The 24,337-nt window shown below is 35.6% G+C and overlaps 1 protein-coding gene across 6 annotated transcripts in view; it reads right to left on the reverse strand.

The window, feature by feature from the left end:
- PPP3CB (protein phosphatase 3 catalytic subunit beta) overlaps positions 1-24,337 on the reverse strand; it is a 55,312-nt gene that overhangs the window by 2,902 nt on the left and 28,073 nt on the right. The window contains exons 10-14 of one of the 6 annotated variants that reach the window (XM_044239781.1): positions 13,299-13,376; positions 8,723-8,749; positions 6,575-6,659; positions 4,933-5,030; positions 157-186 (exon numbers count right to left, since the gene is read on the reverse strand). In XM_044239781.1, the coding sequence (XP_044095716.1) occupies positions 157-186; positions 4,933-5,030; positions 6,575-6,659; positions 8,723-8,749; positions 13,299-13,376 (318 nt within the window). The remainder of the gene's footprint in view (positions 1-156; positions 187-4,932; positions 5,031-6,574; positions 6,660-8,722; positions 8,750-13,298; positions 13,377-24,337) is intronic. The other 5 variants (XM_044239785.1, XM_044239782.1, XM_044239783.1 and 2 more) reach the window with 5 other exon arrangements.

Consider the following 24,337-nt stretch of genomic DNA (forward strand, 5'->3'; position numbering starts at 1 on the left):
AAAAAAAAGAGGAATGTGACTATTAAACTTGATGAGTCAGTGAGTCTGATTCATCTTGGGCTGTGCAAACTAGGAGTAAAACACACCCATAGGACATTCTCTGATGCCCACCCACACACCACAGATCTCTGCCCAGCGCAAGGACTCTGATCGTACCTTTTTCAGCCTCAATAGCCTCAACTGTGGCTGTACAGAAGTGAGCAGAGGCATGCAAAATGAATGAGAGAGATGAGAAGGGTCATATTGTACAGCAGAAAAGGCAATGATCACGTAAAATATCACAGTATCCCATACTACATCATCATTTACAATTTAACACAAATAGTAACCATATTAGAAAGCCCCATCCAATCCCCCAATTCCTGACACAGCACAGTTTACACACAGCACTATGACAACACTGCTCAGAGCACAGAACACATGGACCTAATATAAACACAGACACCTCAGCACCCATGCAAATGCACTCCAGTATTAATTACCTATTGTGAATTCAGTATTTTGATGGCCTTAGAACTTTTCAACATATTTATTATATCACATCCATCACAATCACAAGGGAATTCTCTATGGTTAAAATATGATGGCAGAATTGTAGCAGAAGAGCAAACAGAAGATTCTCCCCCCTCCCCCATCTAACTGAAACAATTCTCATTATCAATTGTTCCACAAGATATAAAGTAGAAGGGTCAGTAATGCTTTTCCTTTTGCTTCTAATTCACAAGGCATAGCAAAAGCTGCAGACATTGGTACGGCCACAATGAAACTTAAGGGCTATAAACCTGGTGAATTACTCTAAGCAGAACAGTTCTGTAGCTCTGTTGATTGTGGATAACCTAAAAAGACCCTTCTTGTCTTCCAGGAACTTCCTTTCTATTCTAAAACTGGTATCCCAAATATCTAAAGATACTAATATCTATAGCCTTTTTAAAAAAGCTATTTATGTACAGTTTATCATGAACTCAAATCTGCCACAGGTACTAATAGCATGCATTCTCAAATGAGGATAAAAAGGACAATATATATCTTTTCAAGCCCATCTACCAAGAGAGGAATCAAGATAAAAGTAAGGTCTTACAGGCAATAAATCCTAATTACTGTATGATATGGACATATACATAGGTCATATAAGGGAGAAATGCACTCTTAGTAGTATAGCTTGTCTCTGGCCCATTTAAAGAATCACAACATTATTTAGTCAGACATTTTGTAGTGAAACATCCTTTTGGCTCATTTCTGGGTTCAAACTGTACACAGCACTCACGCTGAGGACCAGGATCAAAGACTGCAGAGGACAATGTTGCCTGACAATATTGCAAATTCTCCATTTTTTACCCAAAGTGCACACACTCAGAATATTTATAATAATAAGCCCCTCCTTTCTATTTTGCTTCTTCTAGAAGGCCAATTAGAAATAATAAATTTTAGAAATAATAAATTTTGTCCAAAGCAGTTATTAATGTGAAAGAAAGCTGATTAATCTAGGGAATTAAAGTAGATCTAAATTAGAAATTCATTAATCTTAACCAGATAGTAAAGTGAGTTGGGGACCCAAAAAAAGTAGGATGAACACTAATAAAAAAGAATTAACTTTCCTTAACTGTTAAACTGTATCACAAATCCAAGCAGACATACTTATTGTATACCCACTGTACAAATCACCATTTTAAAAAAACCTAGCTCTGTACACCTGGAATATATTCTTTGTATCTTCCCACACAGAAAACTGGGATAAATGACCCACCTCTTCTTGAACTGCCCTACAATTTCTATTCTTCAAAATATGGACTATTTTCTTAATAATTTAGACATTGAATGGGTAAAAAAAATAAATGCCTATCAGAATGTTTTAAAGAGCTTACGGTAACAGAAGTGATTTTATATGAAATATTTTATAACTTGTATTATATATGGGAATAAATTAAAAATAAAACCTGATATTACTGTAAGAATTAGTATCTGAGTGCATCAGTAGTTTAAAAGTCTATTAATAAATTTTTCAAATTATGAAATGTAACAACATACTTCTGAAACCATTCTATTACAAGTGAAAGCACGTTCTGGGTCAAATGATATTCTCTGCTCTTTCTAGAGCTTCTAAATGCTCCTAATCCTTTTGAGGACACAAAATACATATCACACTCAAAATTGCATACCATGTCAAGCATGAATGTTTAAAATTGAATAAAAGGTCATTTGAAGCTTAAGCATTAAGCTGGAAAGAGATTTTATAATTGCAAAGTTCAATCTGAAAGACACTGTTTTTCCTCTATTTGTTTTCAGTTTTATAGGGCATTCTGACAGGGCCTTAGTAAGTTTATGTTCAGTGCTGTCACAAACTGTGTTCCTCAATACTACATGGGATAAATAATGAAGAAGAACTTGGCATTACTTAAAGAGATGGCCACATATTTTCCCATATATGTCCTGGTGAAGGTAGCATTATAGGGCTAGCTCCCAAATAAATTTCCTTGAAAAAAATGTACATAAGATATATCAATTCCTAGTCCAAAAGAGCTGTGTAGTTTGTGAAAACACTCAAGAAATCTAAATTAAAGTTATTGAGAAGACAACTGGACTATTTTCTGAAGACAGGACTGAGGTATTCGACTTTGAAAACCTTCTTTTTGTAATATTTAACTCTGAGTTATTCGTATCAGAGAACATGTCTCTATGATGTTAGAAAAAAAATTTAAATCACTCAGATGCAGCTTCTGTATGAGTCTTGTTATGTGCTTTAAAATGGGTTTATCTTATTATGCTAGGAAAATTGCTCCACACTATGAAGAGCCATCGCTGGCACAGCTAAGGAGCTATCTAGTTTCCCAAATTAGACCCCTTAAACTCAGCACTGTCCTGTAACTCACTCTTTGTGGGAATACAATCCCTATAGGAAAGCTGTCCTTCAAACCTTTCCTGCAGCTGGAGGTAAGGTCAAAGTTGGAAGACTGAGCTTCAGGCTGCATGCAAATTAAGAATGAGAAGTATTGAGCTGCCAACAAAGCATGTAATTAGCAGGTACTAATTGTGACATCTGAAAGAAAGGTTTGCTGTAGATATAACATCAAAGTAATAATATATCCAAGGATAACAGAGATGACTGCACTGGAGATTTATTAAAGCATAAGGCCTTTCATTTTTTTCTTTCATGAACAAAAAAGAGAAAGAATATAACATATTTCAAACTACTAAAGTTCATCCTTTTCTATTAACACTTATTTTTGCTAGTTTTCTTGAATGTTTAAGGGCTTAGTTTTAGCGAAATTCTTTTTAGCTCACTTTGCTAATGTCTACAATATAGTAAGAAAAATGAAGAGCAAGGAATATAAAGAAAATCAAAGCAGGTTTTCTTTTAATAAAAAAAAAAAAAAAAGGAAACCTCACTCAGAATGAAAATTTGAAACTATCATTTTAAAACATAGCTGTACTTCTCACATATACCAGTGGTGGTAGCAGACAACACACTAACATATAAAAAAGAACATGTATAGGCTAGAAGGAGAAATTATTTACTACAGGAAAAATGTGCTTATTTATTTAGGCATTTAATATGAGACTGAGTGAAATGAGACTGTGAAAAGTCAATCTACTTTAAATTTATTCAAAAATTTGAATTATTTATTTTTTGTTTTAAAAAAATTCACTAATTTTAACACCAGGAATCAAGTTAGTCATGACTAAAGAAAACATCAGATCTGTTCCTGCCTGTTTCAACAGAGCAATGACCCCTGGAGGGCTGTCAAAAGTGGCTACAATAAAACATAGATTAAATCTATTCCATATCACATTTTTTGCTTTCCAACCACAAGGGAAAGAAATCTGGACTTTGAGTTTTTGTGTATACTCTAAAACATTCACATCACTCTTCTACTTAATATGTAATGGGCTTTCAAAAGTTAACCCAGTATTTACACAAATATTTACGCCAAAAAAATAAGTTTTTTTTTAAATATAAAATATTCAATGAGCCAGATTACAGGAATGCTTTACGTATAATTCTTTTTATTTTCATGCAAAATAAAGGCACACTTAATAACACCCTTTCAATTTTGACTTACAGGATTTAAGTTCAACCCCTTATAACAATGACTTAATATCTAACGTTACATTCATGTTCAGAATGCACAAAGTACAGCAACAAATGCAGCAAACCTCAAAACAGGGTGCTACAAAGTTGCTTCTACATCAAAAGACAGACAAGCGTCTGGTAGAGTAATTTAATTTAACATAGTTTTACAGACATACAGCTAACCTAAAGAAAGACAGACAGATTTAGGAAAGCAGCTACATCTGCAGAGGAAGAAAACAGCATGTTACAGACAGTCAATTATACATAGAACATTTGACAAACACCACAGAAAACAAACTTTGGCATCATTTACCAGGGTACAAAACCTTGCACAAAATCTTTTGGCAAGTGAAGTGCATAAGTAATGTTTGGGGCCCAAGCAGACTGTTAATTCTAAAATTAAGTATCTGAAAATATAAGCACAGTCTAATACAATTACATAAATTAAAAAAATAAAAAATAAGAAACTTGGAATTACATTTCCATTTTAGTAATATGGATATCCTTGATTGACATTCTGAAACTGGGGCTTTTAAAAGAAAAGTGTGCATTAGACAAACAAAAATAAATAAATATTTAGACATTATGATATGAGCCGTTCCCATATCATTTCACTGAAAGCTGAGAGACTGACCATTATTTTCAGTTTAAAGTAATACCTATTACCTATTCTATCAATTTTCTGCCCTGGTCATGTTATTAAGCAGACACTCCCTACCATATAGTATTCTGCCTGTGTCAGCTGCTGAGACAGGAACTAAAAAGCAGAAGGAATTCCCTGCATGCATTATGTGTATTGTTAGCAAAAGAGTGAGGTGTGCCCCAGTCCATCTGAGGCACAGCAAGTTGCATAACATCATTACCACTTTGCAGGGTCTGTCGTCCTCCAGCCAACACTCCACTAGGCAACATCCCTGTGGGAGTCAGGCCCTTGAGTGTCAGCACACTTTCACTCTCCTCCCTATAGCAAAGAGACATAACAAAAAACATCAGAGACTTCCAACAAGGGCACTTGGGTGGCTCACTGAGTTAAAGCCTCTGCCTTCAGCTCAAGTCATGACCCCCGGGTCCTGGGATTGAGCCCCACATCAGATGCTCTGCTTGGCAGGGAGCCTGCTTCCCCCTCTCTCTCTGCCTGCCTCTCTGCCTACTTGTGATCTCTGTCAAATAATAAAATCTTAAAAAAAAAAAAAAAAAAAGTATGTAGTTTAAAAGAGGAGATGGGGCCCAGAGGTTAGGCCATGTAAATAATTTATGACATTCAATGTTATTACCAAAAGTATTTTCCTCAAGTCCAAGATATTCTCTTCCATATTTTAAATGTTTGAGATAAGAGGGTACGCCTTACAAGTGAGGCGTATATTGTTTTTCCTAAGAAGCTTTATTAAATATATGATGAGATTGATCATCAAGGAGAATCATACAATTGAGAAAATACTTTTTTTTTTTTTTTTTAAGTTAAAGATTTTGGGGGCACCTGGGTGGCTCAGTTGGTTAAGCGACTGCCTTCTGCTCAGGTTATGATCCTGGAGTCCCAGGATCAAGTTCCCTATCAGACTCCAGAGCAGGGAGTCTGCTTCTCCCTTTGACCCTCCTCCTTCCCATGCTCTCTCTCACGCGCGCACTCTCTCTCTCTCTCAAATAAATAAATAAAATCTCAAAGATTATTTATTTATTTGACACAGAGAGACAGAGAGAGGGAACACAAGCAGGGGGCATGGGAGAGGGAGAAGCAGGCTTCCCACTGAACAGGGAGCCCAATGCAGGGCTCGATCCCAGGACCCTGGGATCATGGCCTGAGCCAAAGGCAGATGCTTAATGATTGAGCCACCCAGGCACCACAAGAAAATATGGTTATTTCTATGGCATAAAGTTCAAATGTCTGATATAACCAGTTTTGCAAACACATTTTTTTAAAAATTTTATTATTTGAAGATAGAGATCACAAGTAGGCAGAGAGGCAGGCAGAGACAGGAAGGGAAGCAGGCTCCCCGCTGAACAGAGAGCCTGATGTGGGGCTCGATCCCAGGACCCTGAGACCATGACCTGAGTCGAAGGCAGAGGCTTTAACCCACTGAGCCACCCAGGTGCCCCTGCAAACACATTTTTAAGGACTGACCCATTTACATGCGCCTTTAAACCTAGTCTTCCTAAATTCACCCTAAGAAGATTGTGGCTCCAACAAAAGGAACTTCCTATATGGACGAGTAAGTCCATCAGGCATACTCTAAAAGGTACCCTCTCCGTATCCTACTCTAATTTTCAAGGTGTAGAACTAGTGCTTTCATCACAGAAAGGTAACACATACTCAAAGTGAGCAATAGTAATCACAAGGGTCAAAAACCCTAGTTTCAAAGGGAATTGTGTACCCCTCTTCACTATGTAAATGTAAAACTAACTTCTTTATAAGAAGAATGTTACTAAATTGCTTTTGGATGTCTGCTTATAGCAAAGTACAATAAAAGAATTTCTGTAAAGCAAATAATCAGGAAAATATATCATTACCTGAGAACAGAGAAGACCCTTGCCATCTTGCCAATTGCTCGAATTTTGTTTCTTATGATTTCTTTCCGGGCTGCAGCTGAACCTACTTTCAATGGAATAAATAGAAAAAAAGACTCAAGTTTAGGGCATCCACACTTGCATCATTCTATTAACTATACCACGCTCATCTTAACACATCAAACCCTCTGCCACCAGCTCACATGGAGGAGACTAGGTGAACTCATGCCAGAAAGCCTCTCACTCCTTCAATGTTTAACTTAGCACTGGTCTAATACTGGGGTCTGATACAGATACAAATGAAAAGTAATCCACAAACATGACTCTCACACTACTGCTAGTCATTAAAACAGCAATGGGAAAGAAACTAGAACCCAACTTGTAACACAAACCAGAGGGGGGAAAAAAGGGTAACAATCCTATAGTCTTTAATTCTCATGAGGGCCTATGCATGCAGACTAACAGACAAGAATTGGTAATAACTCTGTATAGGCTTCTGTTATAAAAGCCTCTGACATGCAGGCTGGAAATATCCCATCTTACTAAGACAGAGTAAGTTCCTTGTTCAAAGTGGGTTTAAAAACAATGGTATGAGATAACTACTGTGCAGACGACAATGAACTAAGGACCATACCAGCATATCAATTATAATGCACATCTTAACCTCATGGACTAAATGTCCTCAAGATCATGCAAATATATATATAAGTTCTTACATCCCTAGATGAGTATGACACAAGGAGAGTGAACAATGAGAAAAGATTCCCTAAAAAACATGGCCAAAGGATCACTCATGTTTCCTCTCTATAGGGTTAGCTGTACTGCCTATCACCAACACAGAAGAGAATAATAGAACATAATAACTTGATCTTCAGCAAAAACCCAAAAGTTATATCTTCCTTCCCCTGGCCTCCAGAAAGAACAACAACATCCCAGTCCTGTTATCTCATATACAGCAACTAGAATCACTCTGGACCCAATAGTGTGGTTCCTTAGAGCTGTGCTTCAGCATGATGAAAACACATAGAGAAGCACCATGGTTGAGGAGAAAGTAAAGGAAAGGCTAAAAAGACTAGACTAAAAGGGGCCGTGGATATACAGAGGTCTGAACAACCGTTAAGTTTTCTGGTGTAGAGCATCTCATTTAAAATTCAAGCAGCCCACAAATACCATATAATTAAAAACTAAGATGATGACTGGACCTTACTGCAAGGAAACAGAAAAGAAATCCAATTTCAAAGACAAGAACAAAAGACATATTTTAGAGAAAACAGGCTCCATGACCATGTTTATGATGCTCCAAAGGGTAGTATTATGAGCACTGAAGCTACAGCTCTTGCAAGTTCAAAACTGCATAGGTGCTATGGTACTATGCAGCTATTTTTAGGATGCAAAAAAAAAAATTACTAAAAGTCCCAGCATCATAGAACATTAGAATTTGAAGAGACATTAGGAATAATGCAAAGTTTAATCTCCTCATTTTAGAGATGACAAAACTAAGTTTATTAATGGTTTTGTCCAAGGACATAAGGTAAGTCTGATTTCTTTGAATTAATGAACATAAACATTGATTTAAAATTGATGGAATTTTAAAAATAGCTAGACTGGGGGAGAGGAGTATGGGGATAGGGGAGGATGGCTGCAATGAGGTACATTCATATTTTCGGCCTTAATTTATATATCTGTAAAACTGAATAATATGTAAACTGTACTGATTTCAAGTTTAAAAAATCACTGGAATATAAAAACACTATACAAGTCAGGATTTTAAATCAGTCTACAAACACATCATGCATAATAGTAAAGTAAATGTCCACAGTAAAATTACTCTGGGGAATAAGACAGACAATCAAACACCCCTAATCATGCAGGGAAAAGTACAAAACATTACAAATAAGCAAAAGAATGAAATTTTAAATCAAGAGGAATGAAAAAGAGGGAAAAATATTTCCATGCACAGAAAGACAGATATCTTGGAATATGACTTCTAAAAACATCAAATTCTATCTCAGACAGCACTTACACTAAATTTGCACAAGGCCCAAAAGGACTCTGCATAAACAGTACTCAATGAATGTGCTAACTTACATGGACATGAGGATAACTTATGAAGTCATATTTCAAAACAATGTTACTCTGTCTGGTCTGTACCTTTTTTATTGCCATATATGAGCCGTTCTTCAGATGGAGAGTCCAGAAAAAAGGAAGTGAATGATGGAGAAAAGGTGGTTGAGACAAATAAAAAGATAGAGATTTAACTTGGCAGTGGTACTGAAGAATGAATGTAGAAAGAAAGGGAGAAAAATGAAGGCCCTCATATTCGAAATTTGAAAAATGTAGTACTGTAGGATCTGGTGAATAAAAGAGGGATGCCACTGGGTAGGACTCTAAAGGAAAGATTTCTTAAAAGATATGTGGTCAGAAGAAATTATGGACAGAATGACTATAATATTTGATGAAAGTAGACAAATTAGGGACAGAAAAAAAAAACACGTGAAAACACATAAGACTGATAAAAGACTGTGGCAAACAACAATCACACATTTATACTGATACCCCTAAGGAAATGTGTCACCCATGGGAGTATGTTAAGTGAAGGGTAATGACACAAATGATATACAAACTCATGTGGTTCTTCAAGGACACCAACATCTGCAAAATCTGTAGTATATACAGAAAAATGTAGGTAACTTTATAAACTACCTCAATGGAAAATCTTACCCACTTAGAATAATGGAAAGGCTAAGCCTCCCACACTCCATAATAACAAGAACACATAATTTCTTGAATCTGAATTGTAGAACTTTTGCACATACTCAGGATCAACAGTATGTGCTTTCGTTCCCAATCCAATCTGGGAGCTGGAGGGACATCATTTTTGCAGAAATAGCAACAGACTGCTTCAAAGCAAGTAATAGCTCTAAGAGTAGGCAGCAGAAATGTTTCATTTGAGCTTTCCATATCCTCCATTCTAATGCAGAGATACATAATTCCATTACAGGAAACGCAAAGTTTTAGTTTAGTAAAACTGTAACACATGTGGATTCTGTATTTCCTTTACCAAACTCAAGAAAAAAGATAAATATCTGAAAGAAACAGTATGCATTCTAAATATCACAGAAATCAGTGTTCAGAAATTTTCTTTAATGATTAAATAATACCTCTAAAAGGAATGCTCTGTGCACTTACACATGGAATGTTTTGTTTGAAGGCAAATTGTTTTGTTTAAAGGCAAATTTTTACCTTTAAAAATAACTCCACGTATACATTAAACACCACAGAATACCAAGGATCATCACTTAAGTCTTACTCCTTTACCCAATCTCACCTTAAATATGCAAAAACTATTCTTTCCTTCCTGCCACTGGGATATCTTCATTCCTGCTCTCTCCCTTTCCCCACAGAAAAGCTAAACTCTTATTCTGCCTCCACAACAATACCTACACCATCAAGTTTTCTTTCTAAGTCAGATTTCTCCCTGTGCCCAGCTCATTGAATGGTTCTACTGCTGAACAGGAAACAAGGAAGGAGAGGATGAAAGGCATGCTATCATAGTGAAAGGAAAGGAGAAAAGATGTACAGAGATAAGGGAAAGAAATATGGGAATACGACTAAGGAAGGGAAATAAACCCAGTTCCAGCAGCTCTTTTCCCTATCCCATCCTAGTATCTACCCTAATCTCCCATTTCCTCCATTCCTCAATGGTCTCCCCCAAGCCATTCTCATTCCTCCATACAAACTCCCAGATTCATATTCTTAAAATTTTCTTGGAGTATCTACTTCTAATATTTGGTATGGAAGGGTGAAGAAATGAGGAGTAATTATACCTGCTATGTTGGCAGTGAAGGGAGATTTATTTCTAGTATTCAAAGCTGGAACTCAGTGTATTTTCACATAGAAACACTGTCATAAATGACAGCTTACCAAATTTTAAAATTATTTCCTTTCTACTCCTTCAATCCATGGATGAAAAGATCCTGGGAAGTTAAGTTAACTTCTCCAAAATTACACACCTACAAAATCTCTTTAATGAGCAAACTTAATTCATCTTTGGAGTGAAAGAATGATATAACAAGTGGATAAATAAGCATGATTTATCACTGAGAGGAAAATGTTAATTAGATACATAAAATCTCATTTGGAATGTAGTAAAATTTTATACATATTCCTGGTTGAATCCCAAAAGTGATTCAGCCACTGTCCTCGTATAAAGTATCTAAACCAAATGTAACAGACTTAACAAGGAAATTTTTTTTTATAGGAAGAGGACTAAATCATTACCTGTCATTACTACTTAAAATACATTTTTAAAAAATCACTATTAATGATATTGATACAAATTTTTAAAAATTAAAAAATATGTAGAAAAATAAATAACAGTATCAGCTTTATGCAAATGACATTTTTAAAAGTTAAGGAAAACTAAATAAAAATTACTGTAGGAAATAATTCTGCTGATCCAAGTTGTCATAAGATAAACCCACAAATATATAATATATACCTCACACACAGAATATATGTTAGAAGACACCAGTTGTAATAATATAAGGATATAAAATCCTATAGTATTAATTTAACTTGACAATAACAGATTTTTTCAGAGAAAAATTATGTGATTTTTAAATGGAATAACTGTACATTAAATATATTAAATGTAGTAATTATAGTAGATGAACTAATTATATAGAGCAAGAGATCTTGATCTGAGTTTAGAGAAGTAAATATTAAAACTTCCTAGTGCCCGCTTTGGCAGCACATATACTAAAAACTGGAACAATAAAATAAAACCTCCTAAATGCAGATATAGATTTAATGAGATACCTATTAAAACTATTACTTGATATTTCACAGAATTTGACATATAACAGAAAACTTTATCTGAAGAAATAAGTAAACTATGAACCAAAAATTATTTCAGTCATTATATCAACACCTGTAAGATTATGAAGTAGGTACCATTATCTTCATTTTGAAGATAAAAAAAAATAAGACTCAGAAGCTAAAAAATTTGCCTGAGGTCATATAACAACTATGAGAAACTAGAGTCTGAACCCAGACCTAGTCTAACAAGAGAAAAGGGAAAAGGTGGCAGAATAGGGAAAAAGTATTTAACTGCAACTACTTAAAAATTTTACATAAAAGACAAATACAATGAAATATGGTAGAGCTAAAACTTCCACACAAACAAAAGGAGAACTAAAATAAAAAAATATTATTCATTAAGGCCTATTATCGAAACTAAAAACGAATGGTATAATTTATTTCAGTTAACCAAAAAAAACTTATTCAGTTAACAAAAAAAAGCGTATCTTTGCTTGCCACCAACAGATGGCAGTAGCAGACACTTGTACAGTCACTTTGTACTTTTAACAAATGGGCTTACAAAAGTGTTTAAGAATTAAATCTGTTTGCAAGCAGAGAAATTTCTAAATAGCTTTTACTCAGATTGACTTAATTAAGTAGTCAAATAAGATATACAGTTTATACACTTGAAAAAGTAGACAGTAATTTTTTTTAACTAAAAATCATTAGAAAATCAAAGAAATCTTAAGTTAAACCAAGTGTAGTTCACTACTACGTAACTACCAAGCAAAATAAGTAAAAACGACCAAAACTCAATGAGCTGGGATTGTGGAGAAAGAGGTCAATGGATTCATTGCTAAAAGTACTTCATTATTGGTCCAATTCTTCTGCAAAGTAATCTGGCAGTTCATAGCTAAAATAAGGAAGCTAAAACACATATTTAAGTCCATAATTCTCTTCAAGATATTTATCCCAAGAAAAAAACTATTGTATAAACATATGCATTGCATGCTATTCATAATAAGGACAACTGAAAGCAACGCAAATGACAAAAACACGAGATTAACTATGAAAATTATGGAATATTAATATACTTAGAAATATGTAGCTATTAAGTTGTACCAAAATGTAGACCATGTTTAATATATGGAAACAATTACATACGGATTACAACTATGAAAAGAATGCTGCAACAAAGATGTGAGCAGCATATAGAAAGAAAGAAATAAATAGTTCTCAGCTTTAAGATGTTTACGTTTTTGTTTCTCAATGACTTAAAGTTTAAAAAATATTTTAAAAGTTTTAAATAAAAATTTCAAGACATAAAAATAAAAGGAATTTTGTTTTTATGGTATTAAATTATACTATAAATGTACATCAGTGCACTGGTTGGCTTACAGAAGAGCAAACAGCCATATTTAACCTTGTTTCTATGGAAAAGATGCTTCTGAAAATCAAATTAAACCAGTAAGTGGTCTTGTAGAACACAACCACTCATAGGTTGGGAACAGCCTACTTTAGTTTTTGGGAAAAAAACAGTGACAACAACACTGGGGGTTCTGGTATGTTTCTGATGCACTAAGAAGATTGTACCAATGAAACAAAAAGCATTTTTATTCTCCCTCTAAGCAGTGTCCATATTTATGAAGAACCACATTCTTTAGTACTTTCAATTTTCCTTTCCTTCTGTTCTTCCAAATTTCCCTTTTCCCAAAATTCATCTTCCCCATACCAACTGAAAAAAGGTAAAATCGCTAAGAAAAAAATCTTAAAACAGTGTCTAAAAAAGTGTCTTGACTCTTATCAATTGGCATAGCCATTTGAGAACAATAACTACATTTCATCACAAAAGAGTGTGTACTGAAGCTGGGCAGTTAAAAGATACCATTTCACAATAAAAAAACAGTAAAATGAAAAATCATACCATCAAACTGGTCTTCACCTTCAGTCATCAGTTCATCATCAGAGCAAATACTCAGAACATTTACCAACATTTCTGTCACTATTCAAAAATGAAAAAAGAAAAAAGAACAGTTACAAGTTAGTGGACCAAATTCAACTGTCCATAAGTACACATACCAATTATTCATACAATGGTCAATGATTTTTAACCCAAGAAGACATACATTCTGAGAGCAAGAATGAAGAAACTAAAAAAATACCAAGGTTTGGGGCATGTGGGTGGCTGAAGTCAGTTAAGCATCCAACTCTGTTTTGGCTCACATCATGATCTCAGGGTCTCTCTCTTTTTTTTTTTTTTTTTTTTTTAAAGATTTTATTTATTTATTTGACAGAGAAAGAGATAGATCACAAGCAGTCAGACAGGCAGGCAGAGGGGGAGGGGGAAACAGGCTCCGTGCTGAGCCCATAGGCGGCTTGCAGGACCCTGAGATCATGACCTGAGCCGAAGGCGGAGTTTTAACCCACTGAGCCACCCAGGCACTCCTCGGGGTCTTGAGACTGAGCCTCAAGTTGGGCTCCAAGCTCAGCACAGAGTCTACTTGGGATTCTTTCCCTCTTCCTCTTCCTCCCTCTCTGCCCTTCCCTCAGCTCACGTGTTCTCTCTTTTTCTCTCTCAAATAAATAAAATCTTAAAAAAAAAAAACAAAAAAAAACACAAGGTCTTAAAAATGAAAGAAATTTAATGGATTACAAGTCTTAGAGAGATTCTACACAAAAAATGAAGCCCCCCAGACATGAATAACATCAAAATGTATACATTTAAATTCTTCATCTATGGATACAGCATTTCCTTACAGAGTAAGAAAAAACTCACAGCACAGTTTCACTGTTTTAAAAAAGCTCTAGAATTATTATTATTACTATTTTTTTTAAGAGCAAGAGCATGGGTGGGGAGGGTCAGAGGGAGAAGGAGAGAGAGAATCCTAAGCAGGCTTCACTTTTGGTGTGAAGCCAGATATGGGGCTCAAATGTCACAACCCTGGGAGGATGACCCATCAGATGATTCATCAACCGAGCCACCAAGGAGTACCCAGAATTCAATTTTTTAAAAACGGACTCTAGCAGGTCCCCTAAAACTTAATTCTTAAGATTACTAATGACTAACAACCTGAACCCGTGGTTCTTTCTTAGGCTTACTCCTTTACCATTCTATGTATTTTTCCCTTTTGTTTTCCCTTAGTTTGCAGGGTTCTACTCTTTTGGTGTTCCTACATTTCAGACTATTTCCCCCCAACTTTAGATATTCTCAAGACTCTCTCTCCACAGTCTTTTGGTGATTTATATGCTCCTGGCCATTCCATCTGTAACTATACAGTTTCAAGTATCACCTTTGTGAAGATGATTCCGAAGTCTGTATCACTAGTGTTGACCTCTCCTTCAGTCTCCGGATTTCCCTGATGGTTTTATTGCTAACCATCTTCAGCCATTTTATATTGCATGTTTCTCCTACTAAAAATGAAAGCTTCATAAATGCAGGATGATGTTTTGTTTACTATTGTACCTCAGAGTCTAATACAGTGATTGATAGACAATAGGCATCCAATAAATATTTGACAAATGAGTATTTTAAAAAAGAAAGGTATAAGCAAGTTTCAATTAATAAATAAAAATGCCTATTAAATATTAGCCCCTGGATGTCCTAATGATACCTAGAAATGAACATATCCAAAACAAAATTCAATACTGCTCCTATTATTCCTCCTATAAATATATTAATAGCACACCACATGCCAGGCACTGTACTAATGCTCTGGAAATCAGATACAGAAGGTCCTGTCTCTACCTTGCAGAAGTTTACTAACTACTAAAGGAGTTATTTATATGCAGATATATATATGCACACACATACCACAGTAAAGTGATAAACCCTATACTATAATAATGCAGTTATACAAAAAGACCTATAGGGAAAAGGAAGGCTTCTGGTAGACGAATCATGCAATAGGAGTTTGTCAGGTGGAGAGCGCAGATAAGGCTTTCTAATCATAGGTTAGAAAAAGTATGAAGTAGTCATTATAGATCAATGGAACAGAACTAAGAGTCCAGAAATAAAACCTCACATTTTAATTCAACTGATTTTCAACAAGGGTTCCAAAACAATTCAGTGTGGGGAAAAAACAGTCTTTTCAACAACTGGGGCTGGGACAACTGAATATTCACATGCGAAAGGATGAAGCTGAACCCCTCACTATACACCATATACAAATATTAACTAAAAATGAATCAAAGACCAGAGAACCTGAGTGGTTTAGTCGATTAAGTGTCCAACTCTTGATTTCAGATTAGCTCAGGTCAAGATCTCAGGGTTGTGAGGCTGAGCCTCACATCTGGCTCTGTACTGGATATGGAGCCTGCTTGGGATTCTCTCTCTCCCTCTCCATCTGCCCCTTACCCTCACCCTCCCAACTGTCTGTCTCTCCCTCAAAAACAAAAACAAAAAAGATCAAAGGCCTTCATATAAAAGTTAAACTATAAAAGTCTTAGAAGATATCATAGAGGAAAATCATTAGTTTGGATTGGGCAACAGTTTATTAAACATGACCCCCCAAAACACATGCAACAATAACAAAAAATAAATTCATCAAATTCTGAATGTGGAATTCATCAAAATTTAAAACTCTTATGCTTCAAAGGACACCATCAAGAAAGTGAAAAGACAACTCAAGGAACAAGGAGAAATACTTACAAATGATATATCTTATAAGGAACTTGCATCTAAAATACACAAGGAACTCTTACAACTCAGTGATTAAAAAAATAAAAGGAGATTAAAAAGAAAACCACTTTAAAAATAAACACAGATTTAAATGAATGTTTCTTCAAAGAAGATAAACAAATGGCCCATATACTTCAAGGTTATGATAATCAAACAGAATGGTACTGGCACAAAAAAGACATACAGACCAATGAAACAGCATAGAAAGCCTAGGAATAAATCCATGCTTATACTGTCAATTAATCTATAAAAAATGAGACAAGAATACATGATAGAGAAGACTGTCTCTTGAATAAATGATGTTGGGAAAACTGGAAAGCTACATGCCAAAAAAAAAAAAAAGAAAGAAAGAAAGAAAGAAACTGGACCTCTTTCTTATACCATATACAAAAAATAAGCTCAGGGCGCCTGGGTGGCTCAGTGGGTTAAGCCGCTGCCTTCGGCTCAGGTCGTGATCTCAGGGTCCTGGGATCGAGTCCCGCATCGGGCTCTCTGCTCAGCAGGGAGCCTGCTTCCCTCTCTCTCTCTCTGCCTGCCTCTCCATCTACTTGTGATTTCTCTCTGTCAAATAAATAAAATCTTTAAAAAAAAAAAAAAAAAGCTCAAAATGGATTAAAGACCTAAAAGACAGACCCGAAACCATAAAACTCAAAGAAAACAGCCAGCAAACTCTTAGAGGTGGGCCTTAGCAATATTTTTCTAGTTCTCTCCTCAAGCAACAGAAACAAAAGCAAAAATAAACAATCAGGACTGTAGCAAACTAAAAAGCTTTTGCACAGTGAAGGAAACCATCAACAAAATGAAAAGGCAACCAGAACGCCTGTGTGTTTCAGTCATTAGGGCATCTGCCTTCAGCTCAGATCATGATCTCAGGGTCCTGGGATCAAGTCCCAAATGGAGGGGGGCTGCCCAGTAGGGAGCCTGCTTCTCCCTCTCCAGCTCCCCCTGCTTGTGCTCTCTCTCTCTCTCTGACAAACAAACAAAATCTTTAAGAAAAAAATGAAAAGGCAACCTATTGAATGGAGAAGATATTTGCAAATGATATATCCAATGAGAGGTTAGTATCTAAAATATATAAAGAACTCATACAACTCAACACCAAAACCCCAAACAATCCTATTAAAAAATGGGCAGAGGACTTGAATAAATATTTTTCCAAAAAAGACATACAGATGGCCAACAGACACTTGAAAAGATGTTCACAATCACTAACCATCAGGGAAATACAAATGAAAACCATAATGAAATATTACTTCACACTAGTCAGAAAGGCTTGTTATCAAAAAGATAAGCAGCAAGTATTGGCAAAAATGTAGAGAAAAGGGAACTCATGTACTACTGGGAGGAATGAAAACTGGTGCAGTCACTATGGAAAACAGTACGGAGATTCCTCAAAAAATTAAAAACAAATACTATATGATCCAGTAATTCTACTTCCAAGGACTTACCTGAAGAAAACAAAAACACAAATTCAAAAAAATATATGTACTCTTATGTTTACTGCAGCATTATTTTAAATAGCCAATATATAGAAACAATCTAAGTGTCCACTGATAGATGAAAGTTTAAAGAAGATGTGGTATGTATACACAGTGAAATATTACTCAGCCATAAAAAAAGGAATGAAATCTTGCCAACATGGAAATCTTCTCCAACATAGATAAATGTATGGGATGTTATGCTAACTGAAATAAGTCAGACAGAAAAGACAAATATCATGCTATTTCACTTGTGCATAGAAACTAAAAAACAGAAAGAGACTCATAAATACAGAGAAGAAACTCATCATTGGCAGAGAGGGGATGGGAGATAGGCAAGATAGGTGAAAGGGATTAAGAAGTACAAACTGCCAGAGTTATAAAAGAAATAAGTCATAGGGATGAAAAGTGCAGCATAGGGAATATACTCAATAATATTATAATAGCTTTGTATGGTGACAGGTAGTTAACTATATTTATGATAAGCTTTTCATAATGTATATAATTGTCAAATTGTCAAATCACTATGCTGTACACCTGAAACTAATATTGTATGCCAACTATACTTCAATTAAAAATTCTTTTTCTAAAAAAAAATTCTTTTTCTAATAAACACATTATTTAAATAAACATTTCTTCAAAGAAGATAAGCAAATGGCCAATAAGCACATACAAGTATACTCAACACCATCATTCATTAGGGAAATGCAAATCAAAACCATGAGATACAACTTCACATCCAATATGATGGCTATAATAAAAAATACACAATTACAAATGTTGGCAAGAATTTGAAAAAAATGGCACTGTTGTGCAATGCCAGTGGGACTATACAGCTGCTCTGAAAAACAGACCTCAAAAGGTTAAACATAGAGTTACCATGTGACTCCCAGTTCTACACATACGAAAATAAACACATGTTCAAACAAAAACTTGTACATGAATGTTCATTGCAGCATTATAGATAATAGTTAAAAAGTGGAAGTAATAAAATGTTTTGCAGATAATGAATGGATAAACAAAATGTGGTAAACAATATCACTCATCATCAGGGAAATGCAGATTAAACCCACAATCCTACTGAGTGAGAGAAGATATATGCAAATTACATATCTGATAAAGGGCTAGTATATATAAAGAACTTATATAATTCAACACCCAAAAAAACCCAAAAAATCCAATTAAAAAATGAGCAGACGATATAAACATATCTCTCCAAAGAAGACATCCAGATGGCCAACAGACACATGAAAAGATGCTCAACATCATTCATCATCAGGGAAATGCAAATCAAAACTACAGGAGATATCACCTCATAACTGTCAGAAAGCTAATATCAAAAACACAAGAAACGACATGTGTTGGTGAGGACACACAGAAAAAGGAACCCTCTTACATTGCTAATGGTAATTGCAAACTGGTGCAGCCACGCTGGAGTATGGAGGTTCCTCAAAAAGTTAAAAATTGAACTACTCTACAATCTAGTAATCGCACTACTGAGTACCCCCAAAATGCAAAAACACTAATACAAAGCGATACCTGCCCCCCTATGTTTACAGCAACATTATTTACAACAGCCAAATTATGGAAGCAGCCCAAGTGTCCCTCGACAGATGAATGGATAAATAAGTATAAATATACAAACACACACAAATATACACAATGGAATATTATCCATTTATAAAAAAGAATGACATCTTGCCATTTGCAACAACATGAATGAATTTAGAGACTATAATGCTAAGTGAAATAAGCCAATCAGAGAAAGACCCATATGTGGAGTTTAAGAAATAAAACAAATGAACAAAGGAAAAAAAGCGAAAAACCGAAACACAGACTCTTAACTATAGAAAACAAATTAATGGTTACCAGACAGAAGGTGGCTGGTGGGGCTAGCGGGGAGAGGGCAACAGGTAAAACAGGTAAAGGGGATTAAGACCACACTTATCTTGATGAGCACTGAATAGTAAATGGGACTGTTGATCACTATATTGTACACCTGAAACTAATGTAGCACTGATTATTAACTATACTACAATTAAACTTTTCTTTACCCTCCTCACCCAAAATAAATTTTCTATTTTAAAAGTGGTCTATCCAGGAACACCTGGGTGGCTCAGTTGGTTAAGCCATTGCCTTCGGCTCAGGTCATGATCCTAGGGTCCTAGGATCGAGTCCCACATCGGGCTCCTTGCTCAGCGGGGAGTCTGCTTCTCTCTCTGCCTCTGCCTGCCACTCTGCCTGTGTGTGTGCTCTCGCTCTCCCTCTCTGGCAAATAAATAAATAAAATCTTTAAAAAAAAAATAGACTAAATTTTTTAAAAAGTGGTATATACATAGAATATTATTTGGTCACAAAGAGGAACAAATTACTAAAACATGGATAAACTTTGACTACATTATAGAAAGATACTAATCACAAAAGATCACAAATTATCTTACATGAAATGTCCAAATTAGGCAAAACAGTTGCCTAGGGCCAGCAAGGACAGGTAGGAGGAAATGGGGAGTGACTGCTAAGGACACAGAGCTTCTTGGGAAGGATGATAAAAATGTTTCAAAAATTACTGTAATGATCATTGTACAACTCCACAAATATACTAAAAACCATTGAATTGTAGGACTTAAACAGGTTAACTATATGGGACATAAACTATATCTCAGTAAAACTGTTTTGAAAAAATAAAGACAAATTAGGAAAACATGAAACATAATTGAGCATAACATATTCAGGAATCAGTTATGCTGTGTTATGGCTAGAAACAGAGACTAAGACAAGAAGGAGAGAAATGAGACTAAAGAGAAAGTAGGGAAGATCCAAAGACCTTGTGCGACAGGTTAAGGTTTATCTTCAAAACTACGAGAAGTCATTTATGAATAATAAATAGTAGCTTTTAGGCATATAGCACTTTTCATCCTCTAAAGGAAAGGCAAGAAAGTAATAGCATAGTAGTAGACAAGGAAAAATAACAAATGGGGGAAATGTTATTTATCTTTAAAATAAAGATCAGATGGATTTGAACAATTTATATAAACTTAGTAGAGAGAGTTTGAAGACACAGAAGACCTAACAGATGAAACAAGGTTCCTAAAAAAGTAGAAGCATAATGGAATCCAGAGTCAAGTTAGAAGTTCTAGCCGCCATGGAGCGCCTGGATGGCTCAGTCGGTTAACCCTGCCTTTGGCTTGGATCATGATCTCAGGGTGCTGGGATCAAGCCCCGCATCGGGCTCTCTGCTCAGCAGGGAGCCTGCTACCCCTTCTATCTCTGCTGCCTCTCTGCCTACTTGTGATCTCTCTCTCTGTCAAATAAATAAATAAAATCTTAAGGAAAAAAAAAAAAAAGAAGAAGAAGAAGAAGAAGTAGTTCTAGCTCTAAATGGAAGGGTCACCTCTTCAACAAGACCAGAATTCAAGATGAGTGCAGTTTATAAAGCAAGGGAACAGTAAATGGAGAAAACTCCCACTAGCGGTATATGTTTCTTCTGAGAGTAAGAGAAATGGCTACAAAAAGAATGTTTAAGAGAAAAAAAAATTAAACTGAGAGTATATCCTAAGGGTAAAGGAAGAAGACTAGTGACACTAAGAATTTTGGGGTACTGTCAAGAGCTCAGCCAATGCTAGCAAACAAAGGGTGATACCGCTGCATAAGGCTATGTAAGTATCTCTAGCAGTGCTCTATACTCTGAATGGAGAAAATGGATGGTTGCATTTACTGGGGATAAGATTTATAAGATAAGTGAAGTAGAAAAAAAAGAAAAAGAGAAAGGAATCTGAAGGTATGTTGGTTACCAGACATAAGAAAATGATATGGTCAAAGGCCAACCCAAGCAATCCCAGTGAAGATCAAGAGCAGCTACAACTGGAGTGAAGGGTTGCTAAAATAGCAGGTTTTCATCAGAGAGTGTTAATGGCAATATCATCATCAGACTTAAAATATCCAAGTCATCTTCAACCATTCCTTCCCCCGCAGCATGCAATCTTGTTAAGTCTTACTGATTTTACCTCTTTAGTTTTCCCTTGCTCTCTATTTCTCACGCTACCAGGGCTTCATTATATATCCATTTGAGTCTTAATGGAGCTTCGTAACAGGTCTCTCAATTTTGAGTCTTTCTTCCAGTCCATTTCACCAATTTTTCTGAATGACTATCATGGTCATATTCTGTTTCAGTTGCTTCCCACCATTTATCAAAGCTCCAAACCTGCGTGGTGATCAAGATCCTCATCATCTAGTCCTGATTTAACTTTTCATTCTTTTTCTACTATTGTCCTTCATACATCTTAACTGTAAATCAATCTAAACCCCTCAACACTTGTTAGTGGTCTTACACTCTCTTGCTTTCTGACTCAGGCTTAGAAAGTTCTCTTACCTAGAATTCTCTCGCCCCTATCTACCAGCACAATTCCAATTCCACCATTCTTCAAGCCTTGGTTCAAATGCTACTTTGATACCTTCAATAAATATAATCAACCCCTCCTCTCAATTCCGATAAAACTGTATCTCTCTAGGAGCACTTACCTAATATTATATTTTTGTTATTATTTATGTATCTTAAGTCCTCTATTAACCTGTAAAGACCTCTATCTTACTTGTGTTTTTGTATCCTTAGTAACTTGAATAAAACAGACTTCCCCCAAAAAAATCTACTAAATGAATAAATCTTACATGTATGACCTTCTATGGAAGATCACACTATATTGGATCCTCTAGAACAGAGTTCTTAAATTGGGATCAGTAAACCTGAGGGAGGTTACCAATTCACTTCAGATCTACAACGACCCTGACAATGTTATGTTTATGTACAAATATACATGTATTTGTGTATGAATTTTTCTGGGACAAAAGTCCATATAACTTTAATCAGATTCTCAAAAAGGTATGTGTTAAGAAATTAACAAAAGTTTTTTGTGTAGTTACTTTAATAATAAGAAAGAGTCCTTACCTTTTAGAGATTCATTCTAAAATATTTATAGCTATATAAAATATTTATAGCTATTTATAGCTATAAAAGAAATAGCTGAAATATGACCCAAAATAATTAAAGTGTAGGATGGGGAGTAGTGGATGGAGATAATAAATGACACAACGTTGGCCATGATTTGATAAATGTTGGAGCTGAGTAACTGGTACACAGCAATTCACCATATTATTCACCCGGCCTTTGTGCATGGTGGAAATTTTCCAACATAGGATTTTTTTTTTAAAGAAAAAGAAAAAGAAATAAAAAGCCCCAGGTGCACCTGGGTGGCTCTGTCAGTTAAGCTGGTTAAGTTAAACATCAAGTTCAGCTCAGGTCATGATCTCAAGGTTATGAGATCTAGCCCCACAATATGCTCCATGCTCAGCAGTCTGCTTGAGGATTCTCTCCCTCTCCCCATCCCTGAACTTGCACACATGCACCTTCACACACACTCTTTCTCTCAAATAAATACATAAATCTTTAAAAAAAAGCAAAGCCTCTAAAAGGTTAAAAACTACAGATTTCATCTAACGTTAGGATTAAATCAGACTCTAAAGAAGCCTCTGGCTTAGGTCAGTTGCTTTTCAGAGACTAGATCAGAGTCAAACTGGCTTTTTCAAAGTGGAACAAATGAGATGTCATTTGCTATTCACAACAAAAGAAAATTTTCATTAGAATCAACTAGTTAGGCTGTATAAACAACTAACAGATATTAAAATGGAAAAATATGCAAAGAGTGAAAAAAATCTTACTGTGCTCAACATTGGTTAGGATTCTATTTGTGTACATATTCAAATCCGAGCTTCACATTTTTAGAAAGACATGAATAATTTGGAGAAGATCCACAGGAAAAAAACAAAACTGGTCAAAAGGTCTGAATACTTCCTCATCTTATAAGATGATTTAGAGTGGCAAAAAAAGAACAAAAAGATTACGTAGTAGCAGATTTCAAATATAGGAGCATATAGAAACCTGATTCACCATCTTCACTTATGAGATATCCACAGAAACTAGATTAAATTTTCTCATCTCTCAAAAGGAGCCAGACTACATGAAGTTCACTATTAGTTCTAAAATTCTATGATGTCCTGGTTTTTGATAGGTGCATTAGTTAAGAGAAGCTATTATCTCTATTTCTTTCTTTTTAAAAAGATTTTATTTATTTATTTGACAGAGAGAGAGAAAGAAAGATCACAAGTACGCAGAGAGGCAGGCAGTGAGAGTTGGGGGAAGCAGGCTCCCTGCTGAACAGAGAGCCCAATGCGGGGCTTGATCCCAGAACCCTGAGATCATAACCTAAGCCAAAGGCAGAGAGGCCTACCCACTGAGCCACCCAGGTGCCCCTATTATCTCTATTTCTTTCCTTGTTTAAACACTGATAGCACTGGGGCGCCTGGGTGGCTCAGTGGGTTAGGCTGCTGCCTTCGGCTCGGGTCGTGATCTCAGGGTCCTGGGATCGAGTCCCGCATCGGGCTCCCTGCTCAGCAGGGAGCCTGCTTCCTCCTCTCTCTCTCTGCCTGCCTCTCTGCCTATTTGTGATCTCTCTCTGTCAAATAAATAAATAAAATCTTTAAAAAAAAAATAAACACTGATAGCACTAATATTTAGACTAGTAATAACTGAAGTGTTTCCTTATTGTGGAAGCATTAGAGAATCAAATTAGAATTTACGAAATGTCCATTTTCCTTCTATGCTCCCCATTCTTACCCCCCCCACCCTACTTATATTACATTAAAACAGTTGAGTTGCAGTCTAGCCCGAAGGCAGGAGAATGAGCAAGATGAATTCTTAAATTTCCTTTAGCCCGATGATGCTATGATTGAACTATTTCTCATACACCAAAGATA

This window comes from Neovison vison, chromosome 2 (assembly GCF_020171115.1).
Source record: "Neovison vison isolate M4711 chromosome 2, ASM_NN_V1, whole genome shotgun sequence".
NCBI lineage: Eukaryota > Metazoa > Chordata > Mammalia > Carnivora > Mustelidae > Neogale > Neogale vison.